Raw genomic sequence first — 23,331 nt, 5'->3', positions numbered from 1 at the left:
CTTCCTTACTTTGGCACTGTAATATTGAAGAGGTTCTTACACATTGCTTGCTTCAAGCAGATAGGGCAAGCGGTATAAATAAAACTGTAGTTCTGAAAGAGCAGTTACTATTTTGCCAGGGCGAGGTTGCAGATATCTTTCTAAGTAGGATATGGAGTATATTTAGGACTTATTTGCCTTGAGGAATAAGATGGTTTACCCTACAGAGGATGTATTATAGCTTTCACAATATAGTATATAAGAAAGTATCTAGAAGATTAAGCTACATACCTCCAGTAGACGGAATATGTCGTGATACTGAGTTTTGAATTCCCAATTTACCAGATTTGAAAACTATAGCTGATTTAAAGAGATAACTACACATCAATAAGATAGATTCCTTCCAGCTTTGTCATTCTGAGCCTAGATATTCCCCTCCCCGGATAGTCACATTTCCCGTTGTCTTCCAAATCTTTAGCAAGCCTATGAACCTCTGATCGTAATTGTGCATGTCATTTATATCAGCCAACGAACCATCTGATGGTCCAATACTGGACAAGCAAGATACCCAGAAACATGCATAAAGCCAACAGAACTAGGATGTAAATGAAAACCATTGTAGCATCTTCCATGTGGACTCGAAGCATTCTGGTGATCTGCCACGTATAATAGTAGTCTTGTCTTGCTGCACTCCCAGTAGATGAGTCTTGGTAGGGTTGACGGTGGGAAAACAGTTGTAGGAAATAGTGGCGGATGTTCCCCTTGTCTCCAACTGCAGCAGATGCTCGACGAGCACGATGATAAATGTCGACGACCAAGAAAGCGAAGATGGCAAGGACGAAAATGGCTGCCGACATGATGGACTGAGCCCTTGCCTAAGTCAAAGATTAGCAGGGGTGCTGGAGATGCAACATCAAAGTATACCATAAGCCGAGACTGTTGACCCGTAGCCATGATAGGGTAGTAAGGAATAGAATGACTCTAGCTGTGGATGTGATGAAGAAAAGAGAAATTCAACGGATGAGAATAAACAAATTCCAAGATGATTTATATCCTACAGCCAGAGGAAGATACTTATCTTTGAACAATGAGATGGGAATATACCTAGATAGGGGAAGCATCTGATTCGTCCATCAAAAAAAGGGCATTTAGCATCGACCCAATTATCATGCTTTAAAGGACAACTGCATCAAGACTGTGTTACCAGTCTTGCATTCGGACTCAAAATTATGCCGATCTATGTTGATTGGCCTTGGCACCATTGGGCTCATTGAGAATAATCAGGCTCTTGCTGACATCTGCCACGCATCTCTCCACGAGCATCTCTCCATGCCTTGCCAACCTCCCAGACGACAAAATGGTCAGAAGCCCGAGAATTCTGCCATCAGTGTGGGAAGCACACAAGGATACTATAGAGCGCGTGTACATGACCGAAAAAGGGACCCTTCACTTACTGTCGGAGGGTATGGCTGCTATACATGGCTTCGAGGCGTCGTGAGTTAATCATTTATTGCACCTCCCACAAGACAGAAAATAGCAACGTCCATAGCTGACAACTCAAAGACATAAGCAGTATCGAAACATTTTTACCAAATGGAGGTTCGACAAGAACAACGTATCGGACGAAACCCCGGGAAACAACAGAAAGAGAGTAGCACAAGCACTTCCGCACCCGGTCTATACGCCTTTCAAAATTGTGGTTTCTTGGACGCCTCGTCCACCAAGGTTCCGGTGGTATGGCGAAGAGGAAAGACAACTTTGGAAAATCAAGGTAGCGACAGACAACATCATCAATGGTTCATTCGGGTCTACCCATTGGAAATGGACTCCGAATAACTTCTCGTTCTTTGAATCGCCCATTGGATTGACTCTATCGTATCAGTGGCAATCGGTAGAATCCCTATGCACAGCCATCACGGACCTTTCAGGGAACGGTATTCCATTATTCCTCAAGAAATGTCTTGAACTTCTTTTCCATCGCATTGAAGACTTGAACGAGACATTGAGTAAAGAATGCTTTTTGCTCCAGATGGTTTATATCTGGAGGATATGTCTCAACCTTACCAAGATTCGACTACCTTTGCCTACCTATGAGCTACCAAACTCAACGTACCCCGTTTCAATTCACCCACTCGCCCCGAGTTTCTTGCATCTTCTTGACACAAAACTAGCTGCCAAGTTTGGCCCAGACGATCCTACATGCCAAGTTATATCTTCTCTTCTTTTTATTTTCCGTTCTTCGCCCCAGAGGTTCAAAACCGCTTTGCAACTCGGTTACCGCATGACCATCAAGGTGTTCGAGAATAGGCTAGGCCCCAACAACAACATGGTTTTGAAGATGTGGTCACACTTTGGTAGAGTCTGTGGACGAACTATAACACTTAGACTCGAACCAACAGAGTCTATTTGTAGACAATTCACTACCTATATCAAGAGTATTGGTGAACAGGTCACACCAAAGTCCCTTTGCTATCTATCGGGTCTAGCGGAGATGGCTGTTGCTGAGTCGAGCCACAGGCTTGGCAACTTAAGCCAGTACGAAGTCATGATGCCTAACGAGGGTGGCCATCACCAGATGGAAGATATCACGAGGCTACCATCTGAGGAGGAAAGATCCTATCAACTCGAAGACATCATAATGAAACTAAGACATATGGTAATGGGGAAGTTACAGGTTACTGATAAGTTGGATGACAGCCTGGCAGTCGAAGTCTTTGTTTACACAACCAAGCTTCTGGCTTTGAAACTAAACCGCCAGTTTGCGTCGAGTTACAGACTAAGGCTTCTGGATGATTCCATAAAGATTTTACGAGGAGGAGGAACCGACTGCATCCTTTGGGCTTCGACTTTGTCGAAAGAGAGACTACACATTCTGGCCGGCGAAAAGGAATGTAAAGAATTGCATGATGAGAAAGCCCGCTTGTCAGCTATCAGAAAGGCATTCTCAATACCAAATTTCGTTATCTCATCAGGAAGCCGGGGAATTGCGAGATTAGAAGGTGTAAAGTTATTGAGTAAGCAGGAGCTAAAGGACAGGGAAGACTTGCGTAAATATCTGGACATGCTGTGTTTTGATGTAATGTTCTTCTGATCTGAGATAAAGTATTAGTTCAATAATAGTCCAACAGCTGAGAACTTACCAGGTCCTAGATTCTATACGCTTCCAGTTGTTTAGTAACTGACGTTTAAAGATATCTATCTGTTTTGTGAAAAAGGAAAGATGTGAGAATGACTAGGTAAAATCTTTGTGCAGGTGAAAGAAAACATGAGTATCACTAGATAAAAATGACCATAAGCTATTCCCTATGTGATTGTCTATTTTAGAACTGTTCTCTTTGGAATATGTCTAGGAATGGGATGTTGATATAAAATTGTTCCCTCATTGCATAAAGACTGTTACTAGTCTTATATTAGAACTCAATATTACCCCGATCTATGCTGATTGACCTGGTCACATTGGGCTCGTTGTAGAACGTCACGTATCTGCTGATATCTGACATGCATTTGTCCAGAGACAGGGCTTGCGGCTGAACCATTTCCCCTCTTCTTTTCCTCTTTCCTCCACGATTCATCATCTTCTCGCGCGTTCACAATGGAGGCGCTTGGAGTCGCAGCCAGTGTTATCGCTGTCGTTGACATTTCAGTCAAATTACTACAGGTCTGTTCCAATTACGCCAAAGAGATAAAACATGCAGAGGCCGAAATCAAGGATCTGCGGCACGAAGTCGCGAATCTACATGACACTGCTACCAAAGTGAAAACTCTCATCGAAGGTCCTCAAGGTGCTAAGCTCACAGCATCACAAGACTTTGCCCATATAGTCAAGGAATGTTTAGACATCTTAACTGAAGTTGGCAGGAAACTTCAGCCTTCCTCCAAAAGAGGTTTCAGACGATTGGGTTTCAAGTCGTTGAAATGGCCCTTTCAAAGTGAAGATGTCCATCGTACTATTGGACGTATCAATAGATGTCACAATTCACTGTCGCTTGTACTTCAAGTTGATGGAATGTGAGTAGTTTCTCATTGAACTATTTTAAGATGTTAATCTGTACAGTGCACTTCAGCCTGAAGCTGGTCTCAAATTAGACAACGTGGGGACTCAAATCAGCAAAGCACACTCGAAGCTTGATAAATTCGATGACAGTGTGATCCCGTCTACACTTCCAAATGCCGCTAGCGCCGCCTACAATTCTCAAGCAGAGGAAGAAAACAGCTTTTGTCTCAAAGCCACTCGTTCTGAGCTCTTGCAAGACATAGACGATTGGTTCAACGATGACAAGACTGAAACCATCTTCTGGTTACAAGGCATGGCCGGCACTGGCAAGTCAACTATTGCTCGCACAGTAGCTAAACGCTGGGACGAGCAAAATTGTCTTGCGGCTAGCTCTTTCTTCAAAAGAGGTGGCGGTGATCGTGGAAATCTGTCTTGCTTTTACACCACCATCGCTTCGCAGTTAGCCACCTGTAACCCTAGCCTCGCCTCAAGCATCAAATTAGCTATCGACCAAGACTCATTTGTAACATCCAAGATGGCTGAGGAGCAGTTTGATAAGCTGATACTTCAACCTATTCTGAGAATGCAGCAGTCGAACAAACAAACCATCGTAATTGTGATCGATGCCTTGGATGAGTGTGATGGAGACGAAAGTATCAGGCGACTCATTAATTTTTTTACTCGTATGAAACTCGCCTCAAACGTCAGTGCCAGGGTGCTCATAACGAGTCGACCTGAATTACATATCCGACTCGGTTTTCGTGCTGTTATTGGAAGCTATCAAGACTTTGTTCTCCACGAGATACCACAGGACATTATCAAACGGGACATTCGCATCTTTTTCACGGAAAAGTTGGACAAAACCCTCAAGGAGTACAACGTCTTGGTGGAAGATCACAGAAAGCTTCCGGACACATGGCCCGGTCCCGAAAAGACAGAAGCCCTCGTTGAGAAGGCAGTGCCGCTCTTCATTTTCGCCGCAACTGTATGTCGCTTTCTGTCGCAGCGCAGAAGCGCAAGTCCCGATGCCCAGCTGCAGAAAGTTTTGGCGTTTGAGACAAAAAGTCAGGAATCAAAGATGAATGCCACATACCAACCGACACTTGAACAGCAATTGGAAGACCTTTCGTTACGAGAACAAGATGAGGTTGTTGCGAATTTCCATCAGGTCGTGGGTACTATTATACTCCTTGAAACGCCTTTGTCAGTTCCTGCTCTGACCAAGATTATCGATGTGTCTGAAGACAGTGTTTACCACAGGTTGGACGTGCTTCACTCTGTTTTGAATTACCCCAAGACGACCGAAACGCCGATAAGGATGCTTCATTTGTCATTTAGAGACTTCTTGCTTGATCCGGAGAAGAAGGGAACCAACAGGTTCTGGATCGATGAGGAGGAAACTCATAATCGAATCGCTTCCGGTTGTCTCCGTATCCTTAACTCCAGCTTGAAAGAAGATATTTGCAATCTTGTGGCGCCGGGGACTAGCCGCTCTAGAGTTCCTGAGAGCCGTATAGCGTCCTGCATCTCTGCGGATTTGGAATATGCGTGTCGCTACTGGGTAATTCACCTGGGCAGGGCTCCACAGTCTGCGTCCATTTCGGCAGATGTCTTATTGTTTCTTGAGCGCCATCTTCTTCATTTCTTGGAGTGTCTCAGCCTAATCGGACGTCTACCGGAATTGTATGGTATGATATCTATATTACAAGGAAGCATGAGAGTGAGTAAATCAATTGAACTCTTGTCAGTCTGCATCTAACGGTATTCCAGGAAACCAAGAGCCCCAAGCTTTCGAATCTTCTCATCGACGTCCACCACTTTGTTCAAATGAATTTCACAATAATCGACCAGCACCCTCTTCAGTTCTACTCTTCGCTATGCTGCACTATCCCATCTGAGAGTCTGTTGCATCCTATCTTTACCAAAAACAGACCTGCCTGGATACTTCGACTCGCTGTTCCATCGACTGACTGGGATCAATATCAACATGTCTTAGAAGGTCATAAGGCCGCAATTATAGGGGGCTCGTTCTCTCCAGACAACACACATATGGTATCCCTTTTAGCGGATGGCAACTTAAGAGTCTGGCACCTGGATACCGACGAGTGTATCAGGGAGCTTTGGATTGGAGAAGTCTCACCACACGGCGGAATACCAGTCACCATAACGGACAAGCCATTTTGGATTTCCACAACGATTGAACAACAACTGCGCCTCTGGAGTGGAGAAACAGCCGAGTTGGTTGGGCAATATGAATCATCGTCATTGTTGCCACAAGGACCACAGTTTTTACCATGCGCCCAATACTGTGCTTTCATAGACATTTCAAATCATGTAGTCGTGCTTCATATAAAGTCCATCAGTAACCTACGCCACGTCGTTCTTCAAGACTCTCAGCTTCTCCATGAGGGCCCATATACAACAAGAAGGGAACTTGAATCCTCCCCGGACTCCAAACATCTGGCTGTATTTTCGCGTGAGAGAGACGGTCAATCATTCGTATGGGATATACCGTCCGGCGTCTGCATCCAGAAGTACAATAACTCGACAATAGCTGAACACATCGACAGGACGCACATATTTCAAGTAATTTCAGTTGCACTTTGCGAAAATGATTCCATTATGGTGGCCTATGGGATTGATGAGGAAAAAACCATTTGGATTCGAGTTCTGCCATCTGGAGAATTCATTCAGGCTCTGAATGGCCACGCAGGCATTCCCAACAATGCCAGGTTTTTGAAGAAATGCACCATTCTTGGATCGAGCTGCCTGCATGGTGAATTCAGGACATGGAACATCGAAACAGGGCAATGCCTGACACAGTTCCTGCCATTTGCTTTATCTTTCCACATCTTACCTTCTCCCAACTATCAAATGGCCTGCATGTTTTTCAAGGCACAAACCATTCGCCTCAAATCGAACTCACAAAGAGCATTGCCTGTGAAGGTGAAGAATGACGAGGATTCTATGAAGCGAGCCGCATTATTCGATGTTATACTCTCCAAGAATAAAAGCCTCTTGGCTGTGGTCTACGAGTCAGGAATGATTGGAATCTGGGATGTTCGCACTGGAGACTGTGTCTTCCGTCTTGGTGGTGACTCTTTTGGTCGGAATTTTAATGAGATGCCATGGCTTACTCCCAAGTTTCAGTACATTCTTTTTCCTACACACGAAACCAACATTGTATGTCCATCAACAGGTGACAGAACCAGGGAATTATCGGTTCAGGTATTGAGTATGTACAGCGCAGCTATGGGACATCTTACATATATTCCTATGTCTTCGTTCCGTTACACCACGGATGAGAAACGGATGATTTGGAAACGGGATATAGTGATTTCCCCGAACGGTGAACTGATTGCTCTGGTATATCACGATACGGTGTGTGTTTCAAAAGTTGATTCCTGTATCACGATGCATACTATCGAGGTCCCCGGTCAAAGTCGAGATTTCATCTTCTCCCGTGACTCAAAGCTAGTTACTATAGTATCATTCACATATAGTGACAGAGACGATATTGAGGACCATGGTCGTACATGTCTATCAATCTTCGATACCGAGAAAGCTGAGTTAGTTGTATGGATCAAGCACCGAAACCGAATCCGTCGAATCGTGGATATTGGCCCCCGCTCAGAGCTATTTGCGTTCTGGGAAACTGATTGTGGGTATCAGGTTGTGATAATTAATATCAAGAGCAAAGACACCGTCGTACAACCTCTTTGTCTCGACAACTGGCTTCCTGGAGTTGACTTTAACCGCGATTTCACGATGTGTGCCTGGCTGATAAGTGGAGATGGATTCACAATAAGCAGCGTTTTGACTGGACAAGCAGTGACACGCCTGAGCACGGGGTTTAGTTTTGGTCGAGTCAACTTCACTACCAGATCTGATGTGATGTCTACCAACTTGGGCGACATACAATTCCAACCGCAGAAGGTGATTACAATAAGTGCGGATCATTATGATCGAGTCGGGCTTGGTCTGAGTGGAGACAAGGCTTGGATTATGTGGAACAACAGTAAGTTATTTTGGCTTCCACCAGCAATTCGACCAAAAGGGCACCAAAGTGATGCCGGTCATTTTGTTGAAGTTTCTGGATCGACTGTCATGATATTGTCATCATCTGGGATGGTTGTTTTCTTTATTTTTGATGTTGATTATCTGAGGCGAAATGCTCTATCTTTTACTGCCTGAGTAAGTGCGGAATGTTCTTCATATTCACGTCAGCAGCAGAATACTCGTTGCATTATTTTGTGTGGCACTAAAGCTATGGTCCTTCTTACATTGGTTCTATGTGATGAAATCTACCAAGCGTTTTGCTGGCGCGGAGTTGTTGCAATAGAAATAGCCACCATATGCCGATAGCCCTTCGCTACTGTTCTGGCCACCTTGAACGTAATGATAAATCTACTTTCTGCGTATCGAGTAGAAATGTTTACCTCGGAATGCCCGATTGCAGTATCAAAAAGAAAATATATGTTAATTAGAGTCTAAGTAGTTCAAATCTATATAATTGCGATGCAAATGTAAAATATGAAACAGATAGATAAGAATGAAAAGTTGTTGACTCAATCGAGCCCGTTGTAACCCAAGCATGAGAGACAATGTGCAAAATAGTAGAAAAGGAAACAAAGTGTGAGTCCCTGGTTTATCGAAGAGCAGATGGTTGAGCCTACGTCGAGATGACCACAGGCAAGCCATTGCTCTCCCAGACCAAATGGCTTCTAGTAAGCCTGGGTAATCTTGGGCTGGGCGTTGGAAGTCTTGGTAGTCTTGCACTCAGACTTCTTGCCGTCAGCCTTGGCAGCCTGGGTTGCCTGTTGCTCGTTGTTGCGAACCTTGGTAACCAGAGTCTTGGGGCTCTCGACCTTGGCGTCCTTGTTGTTGTTACCCTGACCCTTGTTGTCCTTGTTGTTCTCAACCTCGGCGATCTTGGTAGTCTGATGCTGCTGGCCCTGGACCTTAGTAGCCTTGGCCTGCTTGTTGTCCTCACCCTTGGCCTTGGTATCCTCAACCTTGGTGCCCTTGGACATAGTGTCCTCGACCTTGTTCTCCTGAGTCTCGTTCTTGTTTTCAACCTCAACGATCTTGGTGACCTTGGTCTTAGGGTTAGAAACCTTGGTGGGCTGAGCGTACTGATCCTTTCCGTTCTCAACCTTGGCGACCTTAGTAGCCTTGGGCTTCGAAATCACGGTCTTGGTGGACTTGAGCTTGGGGCTCTCATCATGTTCAGTGACCTCAGGCACAGCATACTGGACCTTGTTCTTCTCACTCTTGTCGACCTTGGTAGCCTTGGGTTGAGAGATCTGGACCTTGGTAGCCTTGGGTTGAGAGATCTGGACCTTGGTGCTCTTGGGCTTGACAGCTTCCTTGTGCTCATCGTTCTTGGAAGCCTCAGTCTTGGTGTCCTGATACTCGTTCTTGTTGTCACCCTTGGTGACCTTGACGGATACAGAGACAAGGCCACGAGGAGCATCTTCAGTAGGGGCGGTGGTGGGGACCTGCTTAGAGGAGCAGCCCTTGTCAAAGATAAAGAGGCTGTCGCTGCGAGCAGGGATCTTAGAGGCTGCGACCTTGTAGAGCTTGCAGACAGGAGACTTGGAGTCACCAGAGAGACCATAGAGGAAGCTCAAGCACGAGGTGTCAGCCTCAGCAAGAGCCTGACAGTCTTTGGCAGTAGCCGCAGTAGTGGTCTTGAAAGGCTGAACACTGTTGTCCGCAGAGCCAGTAGCGGCACAGTTGCACTGCGTAGCTCGGCGCACGAGGACCTTCTTGGGAACAGTTCCCCAAGGCTGAGCAGTGGTAGGGGCAGAGGTGGGCACACGATCAGCAGCACACTCCTTGTCAAAGACGTGCAGACCATCGTTGCGAGCAGGCACCTTGGCAGCAGGCACTTCGAAGAGAAGGCAGCTAGGCTGGTGAGCCCCCTTGACGAGACCAAAAGCAAAGCTCTTGCAGGAGTCGTCAGAAGCACAGTCAGTCTGACAGTCAACTGCAGTGTCAGCCTTGCCGTTGTGGAAAGGATGAACGTTGCCGTTGACTGCAGCGCTAGGAACAACGTTGCATTGCTTGGTGGTGATGGGGAAGGGGCTGGCCATGACAGAAGCCACGGAAGCAGAAATGATGGCAATGGAGGTCTTCATGTTGATTGAGTTTGGTGTTGATGAAACGAGTGAAGGTATGGAAATGAATGAAAGTTGATGAAAGAGTGTGAGTGAATGGTAGTGAGAGTGTTTGTTGCGATGATGAGAAAGTTCTGAATGTGTGGACATGCCGGCAGTATTTATCCTGAAGGCATTCTGGTGTCAGTCTGAGTTCGTCAAGGCTGTTTGTGGAAATGTGTCGTTGGTGACGCGTCTTAGACACTACTGAGCACATACAGAATCACCACACTAAATTCATGCATGAACATGAAATCGATAGTTTGTAAACTAAGATCGTGAGACCCTCTTCGACGACGAAAAGACAGGACTATAGCTCGTGATGTGGGACATGGGTAACGGTTAGTGACTAAGTCTCAGTATCTGGTCTTTGAACATGACTAGAGATGAACTGGATGGCATGCGTGTACCAAGATTGGAAATCGTCCTAGAAATCTGATGATATCTAGAGTCTCTCATTGAACCTTTGACAAGCACGTAGACAATTCTGATTTAGTCATACAGCGTGAGGCGCTATTGCGATGAATATGTGTCATGAAGTTTCTCTCTAAAGAAGAGACATATTCGTATGATCCATCATGAATACACTTGTTCTTGCGCTATGTTCGCGTGTTTTCCATGGTAATAATACACCTTGACTCTAATGCGGACGCGGTAAGATTGCTGGCACTCCAAATCACAGACAGCTCGCGCGTACATCAAAGCCGCCGCGCTCAGTGCGAGAGGTATGTAGGGAGACGCGTTCTAGGGTACTGCTAGACATGTGCTGTGCTAAATCTCACCACATACTCCCAGTGACACGGTGAAGTATCTGTTGAAGGTCAGTGCAGAGGATCCTCAATTCCCACACCAACAATCTGTTCATTCCCTCTTTCTGTAATGCTTAACTTCATCGAGTGAGATCCCATTGAGTGTCTGGAATCCCCTGGACGTTTCGGAAGTGGCTAATCCATTGTAAGGTTTTGCGGAGCTATTTCAATACTGTTCTAGTAAACTTGAAGCCCTCAGTCGATGATATGACTGTGAAGATGATATTGAGCCGCAGGGCTGTGTCTCCTTACCGCCAGGAACGTGTCTCTCTCCTTTGTGTTTGTCCCACTTAACCAATCGCGTCAAGGCGTTCAATGATGCGGGTACCGGATGTAAGTCGACGTAACCTTAGTAGTGAGATGTGGGCCATGGTCCAATGAAACAACCTTAACTCGCCTAATGCAAGGTCGGGATGTGGCCAGGGGAAGTTTAATCTTCCGGGCGGGAGAAACAAAAGACCCCTTTTCAATGGGAGCACGGTTGTGTCGTCCAGACTTCTGGAAAATCTTTCAGCTAGAGCTGAAGAATAACAAGGTTATCAGTCGATGTGTTGGCAAGGAATTGTTTTTGGGTTAAGTGAGAAGGGTGATCTGAAAGCTGCTCACGACAAAACTACAAGTCATTTGTTTCATGATGCGATAAACAATACCGCTTAAATTACTTGACTGTAATCCGTAGAGTCACCAATCTAAAAACAAAAACATGAACACTCATAAAGAAACATAATTGAGGGCAAATTGTGAAGTGAAGTTGAAAATAATTCACGTTACCCTATACTCGTACCAATATGCATGTCGACAATATTGTTCTAGCTTGGGCTGACAATGACGTCTGAAACAATAGTTGTTTCGGTAGTTGTGGATCAATAAACACCAATGCACAGCCGCGTAGTCGACGACGCGGTACTCACGCTGACACAGCGGAATAGAGTTTCACCTATGCAGAAGACAGCACAGCAAGATCCCTCAGTCATTTTGAAATATCTTACTCCAGGCCAGTGTATCTCACATCCATTATCTTACACAACACCATATCAGCTAGACATCGCAAAATAATTGCCATCTGGCTACAAGTTATGCACAGAGTTATGCAAAGGCAAATCCATATGTAACATTCAACACATTCAGTGATATCAATGCGTCAAGCTCGCGTCTTGCCCTCAACGCCTCACTATTCTACCAAGCGTCACCAACATACACGACTGTATGTACACTTGACCACTGTGAAGTTTTGGCAAATTGGAATTGTCCCAGTGCATGATCGTTAGCGTGACACTAAGAAAGCTTTGGCACTATTTATGGTTCGACGCGTTCGGAGAATTGTGGCTTTCAACGGCATGTGGGGGATCTTCGTCGCGTCTCAGTTGATTCTAAGCCATTGTGGACCTGAAGGTATCCAAGCGGCGTAATAGCACACGGAATTATCCGTTTGTGGTTGTTTCTGTATTTGAGAAACCAATAGTGTTCAAAAACACAAATTGTATTGTTTCCGACCAATGCCGGAGTTAGAGGTTAGAGACCATGGTGAACAAATGATTGCTGTTCGTGTTAATCGAGATCTAGATAGACACAAGACTGTAGCTCAAGGTTGTTGCTTTGACCATAGTTAACGTAAACGTTAATATGTTGTGGGTTGTGGGTTGTAGCTATTGATCCGCAGGAAATACTGTGGAAAAGACATAGGAGAATGTATCGTTGATTGGAGTTGGGACCATGGCATAGCATCAATGCACAGCCTTAATGGTGCCCACCTGGAGCAGATCCGAATCTGTGCGGTCCAGATAATTCAACCCCTTGACAAACTTCACCAAGCAGAGAGATCTTCACTATAGAGCGTGACGAAAATTGCTGACGCGGTCATCCGAAATGTTGCATCCCGAATGACAGCAAATACCTGTGTACCATTGACCCTGACATGGTGGAAAACAGCAAACTCAACAGATATAAAGCAATCATGAACCCTCATTCAAGTTAATCTTTTTCTCACCATCACACAACAGTCTCATCAACTACAACAACCACTTTCTCAACCACCTTTACAATCTTTCAACTCACTTCCCAAGCCAACTTTCAAGTTACACCACCATCTTTCAATATGAAGACCTCTTTCATGCTCACTGCCTCCATGGCCTCTGCTATCCTGGCCCATCCTTTCGATGCTCGCAGCCAGCAGTGCAACGTCGCTCCCTCAGCTGCCACCAACGCCAAGATCCAGCCCATCTCTCAGCCTTCAGCTGCTACTGCTGATGCTTGCTTGAAGTCCTGCTCTTCCAACGCTTCATGCAAGAGCTTCATCTTCGGCCTCCCCGCCAATGCCAAAGCCCCTACTTGCAAGCTCTATGGCGTTGCTGCCGCTCAAGTCCCCAAGCAGGGCAGCGAGCTGTACGTCTTCGACAAGGCTTGCTCCTCAAAGGCTGTTCCCAACACCAAGCCCACCCACGACGAGCCTCGCGGCCAAGTCAAGGGTAAGCTAGCTGCTCGTGATGAGATGTGCAACACTGCTCCTACCGGACCTACCAACGGCAACATCCAGCCTTTCGCTACCCCCAGCGTCAAGACTGCTGATAAGTGCCAGGATGCCTGCACTGCTCAGAATGATTGCCAGAGCTTCGTCTTTGGCCTTCTTGCCGACGCATCTGCGCCTGTTTGCAAGCTGTACAAGGTTGCTCCCGCCAATGTTCCCAGCGGCGATGATAAGCTTAGCGTCTTTGCCAAGAGCTGCCCTGCTGCCAAGGTTCCTACTACCGACCCTACTCATGTTGAGCCCCGAGGAGAGCCCCCTGTTGAGCAGAAGCCCCACGACAAGTCTGCCGACAAGCCCAAGCCCAAGCCCAAGGGTCCTCCTCATGTTCAGCGCCGAGGAGAGCCCCCTGTTGAGCAGCCCCCTGTTGAGCAGAAGCCCAAGAAGCAGTCTGCCGACAAGCCCAAGCCCAAGCCCAAGGCTCCTACTACTCCTCCTCATGTTCAGCGCCGAGGACAGCCCCCTGTTGAGCAGAAGCCCCACGACAAGTCTGCCGACAAGCCCAAGCCCAAGACTCCCACCAAGCCCAACAAGGGCAACGGCAAGCACAACTAAATAACAGTTGTTTGAACACCCACTTTCTAGTGGAGATGTTATCAACTCAACCTGCATGTTAGATGCACAGTGACAATCGAATGTGGTGAAACCTCGGTGATACGCTTGACATTCGGGGTTGGAACATGATGGTTCCAAAGGAAAAGCGAACTTGTAATCCACACTCTTTCTGATATAGACTTGCTATTTGTTTTTTATTTTCTTATTATGTAGTAGCATTAATTGATCGGCCGATCTGTCAACTCTCGCTTCCTAATATGAACTCGTGACCAGTCTCTATTATGCAAAGAACAATGAACCAATTATTTCTTTTTGCAAACACCCTGAAATTGGATCCAAGATCCAGTATTACTTTAACAATAGCGTAATACCCCGATCATCTGCCAGCACCTTCATCGTAACGATACCGTCGGTGTCTGGATCGTTCGCGAATGCGTAAGAGAGATCCAGGACCTTCAAGTTGCAAAGTCGCTGGCCAGGACCGGCGTCTTCCAATATTCTGACGAAAACCTCAATGTAAGGCTGTAAAGTCGGATTCTTGCTGATCCAAGTGTTTACCATATCATAGCATCGCGGCTTCAAATACTCGATAGATGCAGGTAGCTTGCCAGGAACAATACTGGTTTTGTTTTCCTCGTTATCAGAATCAACTGTTAAGAGGTCGGCCATGGGACAGCTGAGCCGCCGGAGATTGATAAAGTCTTTGTATATGTCTTGTCTCATCAATATATCGTCAGCCAGAAAATCATAGTCCAATTTGAGCGATTCGGGATTCAGTAGATATCCTCGACGATCAGTTCGTAGGTCAATCTCCTCCACTGAATCTTGACACATACTACTGAGAGCTTCCGCAATTTCTTCGCGATCTGTTGCCTCCCGTGTAGGATCGAAAGTAGGCCGTAGTGTCAACTTCTTTAAGTTGCCGACACCGCGGAGTAGTGTTGGTAGTCCGTCCCCAATGAAGTCGACATCTCTTAAGACAAGTTCTTCTATTTTTGAGGAAGCGTACGGTATCGCCATTGCGTAGCGTCGAGCATATTGGCCGTGAAACGGATCAAATGTCCCATTAGACCACACTTCAAGGTGTGTAGCCCAGTCGTAAATACCGGATATCACGAACGACTGAATCTTTGGCAGGCGAAAGAAGCTGGTCACAGCTCCAAAGAAAAGATGGTTGTGTTTATAGCAATGATGTACCTCCAAGTGCCGTACTTCAGCAAACGGTAAGTCTTTGATATGTGTTTCGTGCAATAGTCGAACAATGGCTTGTTTTGCAAATGTCAAGACATGGCAATGTTCATCGTCAAATATGGAAAATGGAGGAACTGTGATACTCAGATGAGTCACTCCAGTGCACCAAGCCAGAAGTAAAACATCGAGGGCGTCTACAGACCCCCGCTCAATATCAGAGCATAATTGATTGAGGTACTCAGATTCCATTTTGACGTCTGATGCAGCTGCCTGGGACAGAGCTAAGAGTGTCTCGCTGTCCAAGTCGACAACTGATGGATTAGACTGGCCAAGTTCTAACGCATAGCCGATACTGATACGTTTGACCTTTTTTCGAAGCTCAGGATGTCTAAATAGATGCAGCACAAATCGTTCGGTTGTCGGCTCTGCACATTCTTGGCTGTTGTCCCATCGGTGGATTAACCAAGGAGAACATATCTGGTTCAAGTGCTTGTTGGCAAGGCACAGGCTTCGAAGGGATTTAGTGCTGAGAAGAATAAGAAACTGGCAAATTCTTTCGATGGTTTCGACTGGAAGCTTGGCTAAAGAAGCCATGGTAGTGAGATGAGGAAGTTGTTGAGAAAGAAGAAATGTTGGGATGGGGTCATGTCCTTGTATTAGATACCTGGTCAAATATGCCCGGATAAATGTCGGCTTACAGGCAACAGCCCTTTCTTAATTGTGTCCCTGTCAGACGAGAGTAAAATTAGCAAACCCCGCATCGCTCAAAGCAAGGTCCATGATATCTCAATTGTTTGCTCGTTAATGATGCCAGCAACCAAGAGCTCGTCTACAGACAAGTTCAAGAAATGGTTTCGAAAGCGCTCCAAGTCTGATGATTCGAGATCGGAGACCAGCACAGTTGTTTCGGATACAAGCACCTCTTTTAGGTCTACTGTTACACAGAACTCTCGCCCCTCAGCTGACACGGCATCAATTAGCTCAGATGTGAAGGGAACCGACGCAGTATCGTCAACCATTCCCGAAAAAGTACCTGAAACGGTTATAATAAACGAGAAGCCTGCAGCATTGAGGGATGAGAAAACAACCGAGAAAGATGACCACCCACACCCATGGAAACAAGCTGTGTCTTATCTGAATGAAGAAGATCGAGTTCTTATTAACAGTGTTGATGAGCATGACAACAACGCCAACGTATTCGCGGATCTGCACGACTTGATCATCAAGAAGAAAACGTTGGGAGAAGAGAAGGCATGGAAGATTACGTTTGGAGGCCGCAGAATAGTACTACGGGATGTTTTGGCAAAAATCGTGTCCTGGTTGGATTCGTTCAAAGCTATCGGTGATATAATCTCACAGGTTGACCCAGTACATGCTGGTATTCCATGGTCAGCCATCAAGCTTGTGCTTTCTGTCTTTACTGCAGACAATGAGCAGATGGGGCTACTTATCATTGGAATGGAACAAGTTATATGCCTAATTGCAAGATGCAGCATCTACCACCAACTCTATTTAGAGAATGTTGTACATGCAACTAAATTGCAGACCAAGGCTACTCATCAACTTTCAAACGCAATGGCTCGCCTGTATGCTAAGCTGTTTTCCTTTCTTGCATACTGCATCAGGTTGCTGGATCGCAACAGCGCTGTCAGAATGTTGAAGACATTTTGTAATCCAACCGAAGTTGCAGCAAAACTGAAGGAAATAGGAAACTTGGAGACTCAAGTCACGACAGAGGCCAATGTTTGTCAAGGCACCATCGCAGAATCCGCCTTCCAAAACATGGACGAAAATTCTCGGGATACCCGACAAAAGCTCAGAGACATGTCGTCAAGTTTTGACGGCCAGATGGAACAGCTTTGGAAGCATCTTAATGAAGATGAGAGGTGCAAGATTCTGCAGTGGGTGTCGGATATCCCGTACGAAAGTGACCATTACATCGCTCGCAAAGGGAGAGTCGAAGGAACTGGAGAGTGGCTCATGGGTCATGAGGTTTATCAAACATGGCAAAGACCGGATACGTCAAATCTTATGTGGTTAAATGGAATACGTAAGTGAACAACACTGGATCCTGATGTTGAATGGGAAACTGACACTTTTCTAGCGGGAGCTGGCAAGACAAAACTTTCATCCAGGGTTGTCGACGATCTTCTGGCAAGATTGCCAAAGGAGGCCGAGGAGAACACTGGTTTCGCATACTTCTATTGCGATCGCAATCGACCCGACCATAGTGAACCTGTGGCGATCATGCGAAGTATTATACGACAGCTGTGTGCACCCCGTGACAATCGCAGCATCGAGTCCTGTGTCGAGCATCAATACTTAAGAAGGAAGGTGAAAGGCTTCTCCAGTGACAGGCTTGTCGCGGAAGAGTGCAAACAGTTACTTATGCAACTTGTTGCTGGATATAAGAGTGTTTACATCGTGGTAGACGGTTTAGACGAATGCGACCGTGGAACAAGACATATGCTCATGGATCTATTGGATGAATTTATCATCAAGTTTCAACGAACTGTCAAAGTCTATATCGCCAGTCGTACTGATCAGGATCTGAGAAAACGATACAACGATGGAACCCATCTTGAGGTAACCGCCAATGACAATCAAGCAGATATCGAGAAGTTCGTGTTGAGCAAAATGGATCAGAGCGAATTCTGCCGGACCAAGTTATCTCGAAAGCTTCGCGATAAAATCCTAAGCACATTTCAAGAGAAAAGCCAGGGCATGTTCCAGTGGGCGACACTTCACATCGGCGAGTTGATACAGCTGGAAAGAAACGCGGACATTGCCAAGTATCTAGATGGATTACCCAAGGGACTTGAAGCTGCTTATGACAAGATCTATGGTCAGATTTCGGACCTGACTGGCAGCAAAAAAAGTATTGCATTTGCTGCTTTCCAGATTGTCATGGTATCCCAGCGACCCCTGCATCCATTCGAGCTTGCCATTGCCGCTGCTCAACATTCGGATCGTAACTTCATCCTGGATCAAGATGTTGATATCGAATACGTTCTCGAAGCCTGTCAGAATTTACTTGTCGTTGCAGATGGATCTCAAGAACGAGATGTCACCGCAGTGCCAACAGCGGATCCAGACCTCCAAGGCTACCTGAAACAAGAGGTCAAAGCGACTCACACGTCTGGCTCAATGGCTGTATGGGAGAATAATATTGGTGTCACAAAAGATTCAATCTGCAGATTTGCCCACTTGTCGGTCCAGGAATATTTGGAAACAAAACACTGGAGTTCTGCACAAGCCCATGAAATGATGGCAGGAATCTGTCTCCAGACGCTGCTTTGCCTGAAACTACCAGGTGAGGTTGAAAACGGACAAGAAGAAACCCCGGATAGTGATTCTGAAGACTGGGATGCCGCCTTGACACTTTATGTTTCTCATTCTAAGAAAAGAAATATTGTCAAGATTGTCCCGGATGAAGAAGCAAACCGGCAACTAGATGCAAGTTTGTCGCCAAACCTCGACGAGGGAACTGTTGAGGAGATATCCATCTGCGATACCGAGTCTTTGCCACTCCCAGATGCACCACCATTTGAGTGCTATTTGGAATTGGTCGATTACGATATCCATGATGGCCACGATGAATCTTGTCTCTGTGAGACCTTTGAGCCTTTCTTGGTTGGATTTGAGGGATCACCCTTGCAGTTATGGACTACATATTGCTCACAGTTCTTTCCAAACCACCTTGAAGATGTACGCAAGAACTCTAAGGAAGGAATTGGGTATACTTTACTAGGCTTGATCAGGCAGTTTCTTGGCACACCCTCTAACTCTGCTACATCATACATGGCCTGGACACGTCTTGTACAGAACACAGACGTCCTGGATGACCCCAATCGTATCTACGCTACTGGAAAAAGCGCCCTTCGACCATATACAACGCCGGTACTCGGATGTGTCATGCTTGGCATTCATGAAGTACTCGATGAATGGTTGAGCAAGAGTGAGGTAGATCCCAATGGTCGAAATATCCAAGGCGACAGTTTGCTCGATCTAGCAGTTCGCAGCTTCAATACGGACGTTTGTAAGATACTCCTCAAACACGGTGCCGATCCAAACCTTCCAAATCCATTTACTGTCACACCTCTTGGTTCAGCTGTTCATCTTACCGACCTCGACCTTGTGCAAATGTTGGTGGAAGCTGGAGCAGATCTCTGTACTAGTATGGTACCGATCAGTGAACAAAAAGAAGGTTGGAGAGGGTTGATAGCGCCGCACTATGAGACACCAGCTCATGAAGCGGTCAAGACCGGGAACGCTGATATAGTCAAGGCCATTATCGATGGCGCAAAATCCGCTTCTTATCATGGTCAGCCACTACGACTTGAAAAAGCCTTGAACGAAGCAGCACAAGCATGCAGGCCGGATCTGGCAGCAATTCTCTTGTCCTACGGTGACAACCAGGACGGACAACGCCAAGTCATGATTCATAACGCTCTCAATCATGTACCAGCAAACGACTCTGGAATTGGCATCATGAAAGTTCTCATGGGTCTTTTGAAGGATCGGAACCATAAATTACTCCATTCAGCTGTGAAGGATGGTAATTGGACTTTTGTCGAGGCACTTACCGAAATGGGAGTGGACGTCAGTACGCACAGGGATAATTTATACCAAGAAACTCCCCTTCATTCGATCTTTCGGGAATGGTGTGGTGATGAATTGGTGAAGGTTCAAAAGATAATTAACAAGGGAGCAGACGTCAATACTCGAGACGTTCATGGAAATACGCCGCTTGCTCTAGCCATGAAGACAAAGATATTCGGTTCCGAAACCACGGATCATGAACAAGACGGAGACCAAGACGAAAATGCAAATGACACATCGCGTGTTGAAGCTATTCGCTACTTGCTCCAGCATGGTGCCCACACTGATACCATCGACAAAAATGGGATGACTTTGCTCGGTATCGCCTGTGCGCATGCATTCGTTACACCCGAGGTCATCGAGATGTTACTCGAGCACGGTGCCAATGTCAACGCAACGCAAGGTCATGGTGAAGTTTCAATGAGTCCTTTGGACATTCTGTACTTGCATTACAAACCGTCAGCAACAGAAATACTACCATCAGAAGACGACAACCTGGCAGCCGTAAGAGAAATACTCAAGAGACATGGAGCAAGACACTTTCGAACTACTGGCTATGAGAAGTGGGATGTACAAACGAAACTCGAGTGGATAACAAAACATAGAACTGGGCCTTTTGCTGTGCCAGATGTTACTACATGTTTTACTGGAGGGCAGACTTTATCAAAGGGAGCCGGTCAAGAATATTACTGGGTCCGCAAAAAGAAGAAGACAGAAGAGGAATCAGCAGAGACGGAGGAAGTGGAGAGTCTTGTCCCAAGTATATCCTTAACCTATATATAATAACTTTACCTATTTGCTTTTCTTCACATCTTATGTCATCAAGCCCATCCAAAGTTTGTGCTTTACCTTTCTCTATACATATACCTATGGTAGCTTTACATATTGACGTTCCTGTCACTACAGTACTTGTCTAAATTGTAGTGATATTCTAATTCATAATTCTATGCTAATTACCATAATCTACCTAATTACTCTCATGCTCAATATTTCTTCATTATAACGTCCTCTGGATTTCCCTTTTCCTGATCTGACGATGCTTCAGATGAGTTAACAACAACGTCGACAAAGGTATCATCGTGGTCTTCGATAAAATCCTTAGGCTCCTGCCATCCCGAGACCTTTGGAATGCCATCATTGGGGAAGAGCATATTCACCAACCAGTAGCCACCAAACGCTATGAAGAGTCCAACGGGATATGCAACATAGTAGAATCTTTGGACTCCCAGTGGTGCCTTGACACCCATCTGGGAAAGGAATCCGTAGAAGTTGGGTGCAACGGCGATCAAATAAACCGCAAAGGCCCTAAGATTGAAGCCGTGGAAGAAGTGGTAAGTAGAAGCCTTATGTCCTGAGTAAAGCATGGGAATATCGAAAAGGCCGCGTCTCAGGAGGTAGTAGTCGCAGATCAGGATACCAGTGATGGCACTTAGGAAGATCTGGTACGAGCTCAGGAAGTTGATAAAGACAGATGCTGACGATAGTAGGTACCACGGGCAGATTGCGTAAGACATAACTAGAGACATTCTGTTAGTGTCGAGTTCCTTGCTGTTTTTCTATGGCTCAAAAAGTAGATGGGATCATACCTGCGCAGATGAAGAAACCACGCTTCACTGTGATGTACTTGGGCATAAGAGATGCGATATCGTTTCCGGCACTAAGATGGCCATACTGTCAGCAAAATTGATAGAGACTATCTATGGAAAGCCAGGTTGAACTCACGGGATAGAATTCTCAAAAATAGCTGAGAATACAGTAGAGTAAACATAAGCGAATGAGATCAAGGCACATCCCGCACGATTGGCAGCTGTATAACGATCACCCTCCATAAGCATGTCAAGGGTTATAAGAGGATTCCAAACGACCTGAGAGCACACGAGTAAGTAACAAAAATCTTTTCCCAACAGCGTTTCTACTGACCTCGCCAAAGATACTTTTACTTGCAGCCGCGATCACGTTGCCAAACACTCCGACCAAGAAGTTAGACAGTGGGAAGCTGAATACCTGACCAGCAATAACATCGTTAGGCTTAGTTGCGTAGCGTTGCAGATCAGCTGCATTTGTGATGAAGGTGCCACAACTAGCAAGTCCCAAGAAGAAGAACTTGAGAATCATCCAGGACTTTTCTGAACCACTGACGGTGGAGGGCTCGGAAAGTGTTTTGCGAACACTGCCGGACAGGGACAATGTCCAAGCGACGAAGGCGATGGTGGCGCCGAAGAAGACACCAACTTTGACGTGAACTAGCTTCTTCATACGTGGTACCGGGATGAACAGAAAGGCACAATTGATAAGCCAGTAGAGGAAGAAACAAAGCATTTGTGCCGAGTTGAGAGCAGATTTTGTGCCCATGATGTCGGGAATATTGGCGATGGAAGGAAAGATGGCATGAAGGAAGACACTGTTGTAGAGGTGGTGGTTAGCAAGTGTTCAATTGTACAAGAGAAAATATTAATAGATTACAACTTACTATAAACACTGAGCTCCCTGCACGGATGTCACTCCGTTCCAGACAATGGACATAATAGCACGGTTGAAGGTCGGCCACAACGCACCCCATGTTCCGAAACTGGCTCTACAGGCGACGGGGAAGGGGATTCGGTACAATGCACCAGCTCGACCATTGAGCGCCATGAGAAGACCGGCGAGCAACTGGCCACCGAGTGAGCAGCCCAGAGCCTCCCACATACTAAGACCAGCGGACTGGCCAGTGGAGGCCGAGTATAGATTGCTCACATTTGCTGTGGCAGCGAACCAAAAGGCCGAGTATGTGATGGAAGTCCAGGTGCGGTCCTTGACGGGGGTGGGACGGATAGAGTCATTGTCGAGAAAGTTGGCTGGTTGACTGGTCCCGTCTGGCAACTGCTTCTGGACGAGCAAGCGGTTGTGGGCCTTGTTGACGATAGAGGCCATGGTTCTTCGTCTGTTGTGTTATAAGAGGAAAATCGTTGGCTAAGTTCTAAAGAATGCAGGCAATGCTTGATGTTTATAGAATACAGGAGGTAAATCTCGAGCCGATTAACGAACCAACTCTTTAGTTCCCCGGACTCCAGAATTGATAAGATTCGATCCATTAAACTCTGTATTCCAGCATTTATTGCCATATCTGATGGTTATGGCCAGGATTAATTTAATGGAACAAGTTGACTTGTGGGTCGTTATCAATAAGCGCAGAGTCGTTAGTGGTAGCAACTCTGTTATCTAGAGATTGTACTCTGTAGATTGCGCTAAATGGGGTCCAGGAGCATCCCTGCGTAACCCAACGATAGGTGAACTTGTGCAGATAAGAGACGTGATCGGTAATGATCGGTGTCATCGGCGAGCTCCGCCTTGCGTCTTTTTTGAAGATACTATCAACTACTACTCGGCTCGAACGGCTTGAAGATGCTAGAACCCTTGCCTATCATTCTATATTAGGCTGTCACTTCCGTTGTAGATGTTTGTGACATTTGTCCAACCACCAAATAAGCAGAACGGCTATTCTGGCCAATCTCTCCACTATTTGATACCAGCCTTTCC

The 23,331-nt window shown here is 46.0% G+C and overlaps 8 protein-coding genes across 8 annotated transcripts; 4 read left to right on the top strand and 4 right to left on the bottom strand.

The window, feature by feature from the left end:
* Positions 1-169: 169 nt before the first annotated feature.
* FGSG_11432 (uncharacterized protein) lies at positions 170-836 on the bottom strand (the record flags this gene model as incomplete). Its single annotated transcript, XM_011327489.1, has 3 exons — positions 170-200; positions 322-333; positions 514-836. 3 exons carry the CDS (start codon positions 834-836, stop codon positions 170-172), a joined length of 366 nt encoding a protein of 121 aa, XP_011325791.1.
* A 500-nt stretch (positions 837-1,336) lies between these two features.
* Positions 1,337-3,070, top strand: FGSG_11433 (uncharacterized protein; the record flags this gene model as incomplete). The annotated part of the gene is made up of 2 exons (XM_011327488.1): positions 1,337-1,473; positions 1,543-3,070. The coding sequence occupies 2 exons, from the start codon at positions 1,337-1,339 to the stop codon at positions 3,068-3,070; spliced, it is 1,665 nt and encodes a 554-aa protein (XP_011325790.1).
* Positions 3,071-3,571: 501 nt separating this feature from the next.
* Positions 3,572-8,084, top strand: FGSG_11434 (uncharacterized protein; the record flags this gene model as incomplete). Its single annotated transcript, XM_011327487.1, has 7 exons — positions 3,572-3,987; positions 4,034-4,931; positions 4,980-5,693; positions 5,744-7,033; positions 7,173-7,201; positions 7,477-7,634; positions 7,993-8,084. The coding sequence occupies 7 exons, from the start codon at positions 3,572-3,574 to the stop codon at positions 8,082-8,084; spliced, it is 3,597 nt and encodes a 1,198-aa protein (XP_011325789.1).
* Positions 8,085-8,697: 613 nt separating this feature from the next.
* Positions 8,698-10,116, bottom strand: FGSG_11435 (uncharacterized protein; the record flags this gene model as incomplete). Its single annotated transcript, XM_011327486.1, has 1 exon — positions 8,698-10,116. The coding sequence occupies one exon, from the start codon at positions 10,114-10,116 to the stop codon at positions 8,698-8,700; it is 1,419 nt and encodes a 472-aa protein (XP_011325788.1).
* Positions 10,117-13,038: 2,922 nt separating this feature from the next.
* On the top strand, positions 13,039-14,019 carry FGSG_11436 (uncharacterized protein; the record flags this gene model as incomplete). The annotated part of the gene is made up of 1 exon (XM_011327485.1): positions 13,039-14,019. The coding sequence occupies one exon, from the start codon at positions 13,039-13,041 to the stop codon at positions 14,017-14,019; it is 981 nt and encodes a 326-aa protein (XP_011325787.1).
* Positions 14,020-14,367: 348 nt separating this feature from the next.
* On the bottom strand, positions 14,368-14,688 carry FGSG_11437 (uncharacterized protein; the record flags this gene model as incomplete). Its single annotated transcript, XM_011327484.1, has 1 exon — positions 14,368-14,688. One exon carries the CDS (start codon positions 14,686-14,688, stop codon positions 14,368-14,370), a length of 321 nt encoding a protein of 106 aa, XP_011325786.1.
* A 2,097-nt stretch (positions 14,689-16,785) lies between these two features.
* FGSG_11438 (uncharacterized protein) lies at positions 16,786-20,584 on the top strand (the record flags this gene model as incomplete). Its single annotated transcript, XM_011327483.1, has 6 exons — positions 16,786-17,260; positions 17,315-18,363; positions 19,036-19,249; positions 19,457-19,816; positions 19,970-20,316; positions 20,465-20,584. The coding sequence occupies 6 exons, from the start codon at positions 16,786-16,788 to the stop codon at positions 20,582-20,584; spliced, it is 2,565 nt and encodes an 854-aa protein (XP_011325785.1).
* Positions 20,585-20,795: 211 nt separating this feature from the next.
* FGSG_11439 (uncharacterized protein) lies at positions 20,796-22,725 on the bottom strand (the record flags this gene model as incomplete). The annotated part of the gene is made up of 6 exons (XM_011327482.1): positions 20,796-21,328; positions 21,399-21,469; positions 21,535-21,556; positions 21,611-21,677; positions 21,733-22,213; positions 22,283-22,725. 6 exons carry the CDS (start codon positions 22,723-22,725, stop codon positions 20,796-20,798), a joined length of 1,617 nt encoding a protein of 538 aa, XP_011325784.1.
* Positions 22,726-23,331: the final 606 nt, after the last annotated feature.

The sequence above is a fragment of the Fusarium graminearum genome, chromosome 3 (assembly GCF_000240135.3).
Source record: "Fusarium graminearum PH-1 chromosome 3, whole genome shotgun sequence".
In the NCBI taxonomy this organism is placed as follows: domain Eukaryota; kingdom Fungi; phylum Ascomycota; class Sordariomycetes; order Hypocreales; family Nectriaceae; genus Fusarium; species Fusarium graminearum.
Note: the sequence above shows the minus strand (reverse complement) of the source record. Positions and strands in the feature narration are given on the sequence as shown.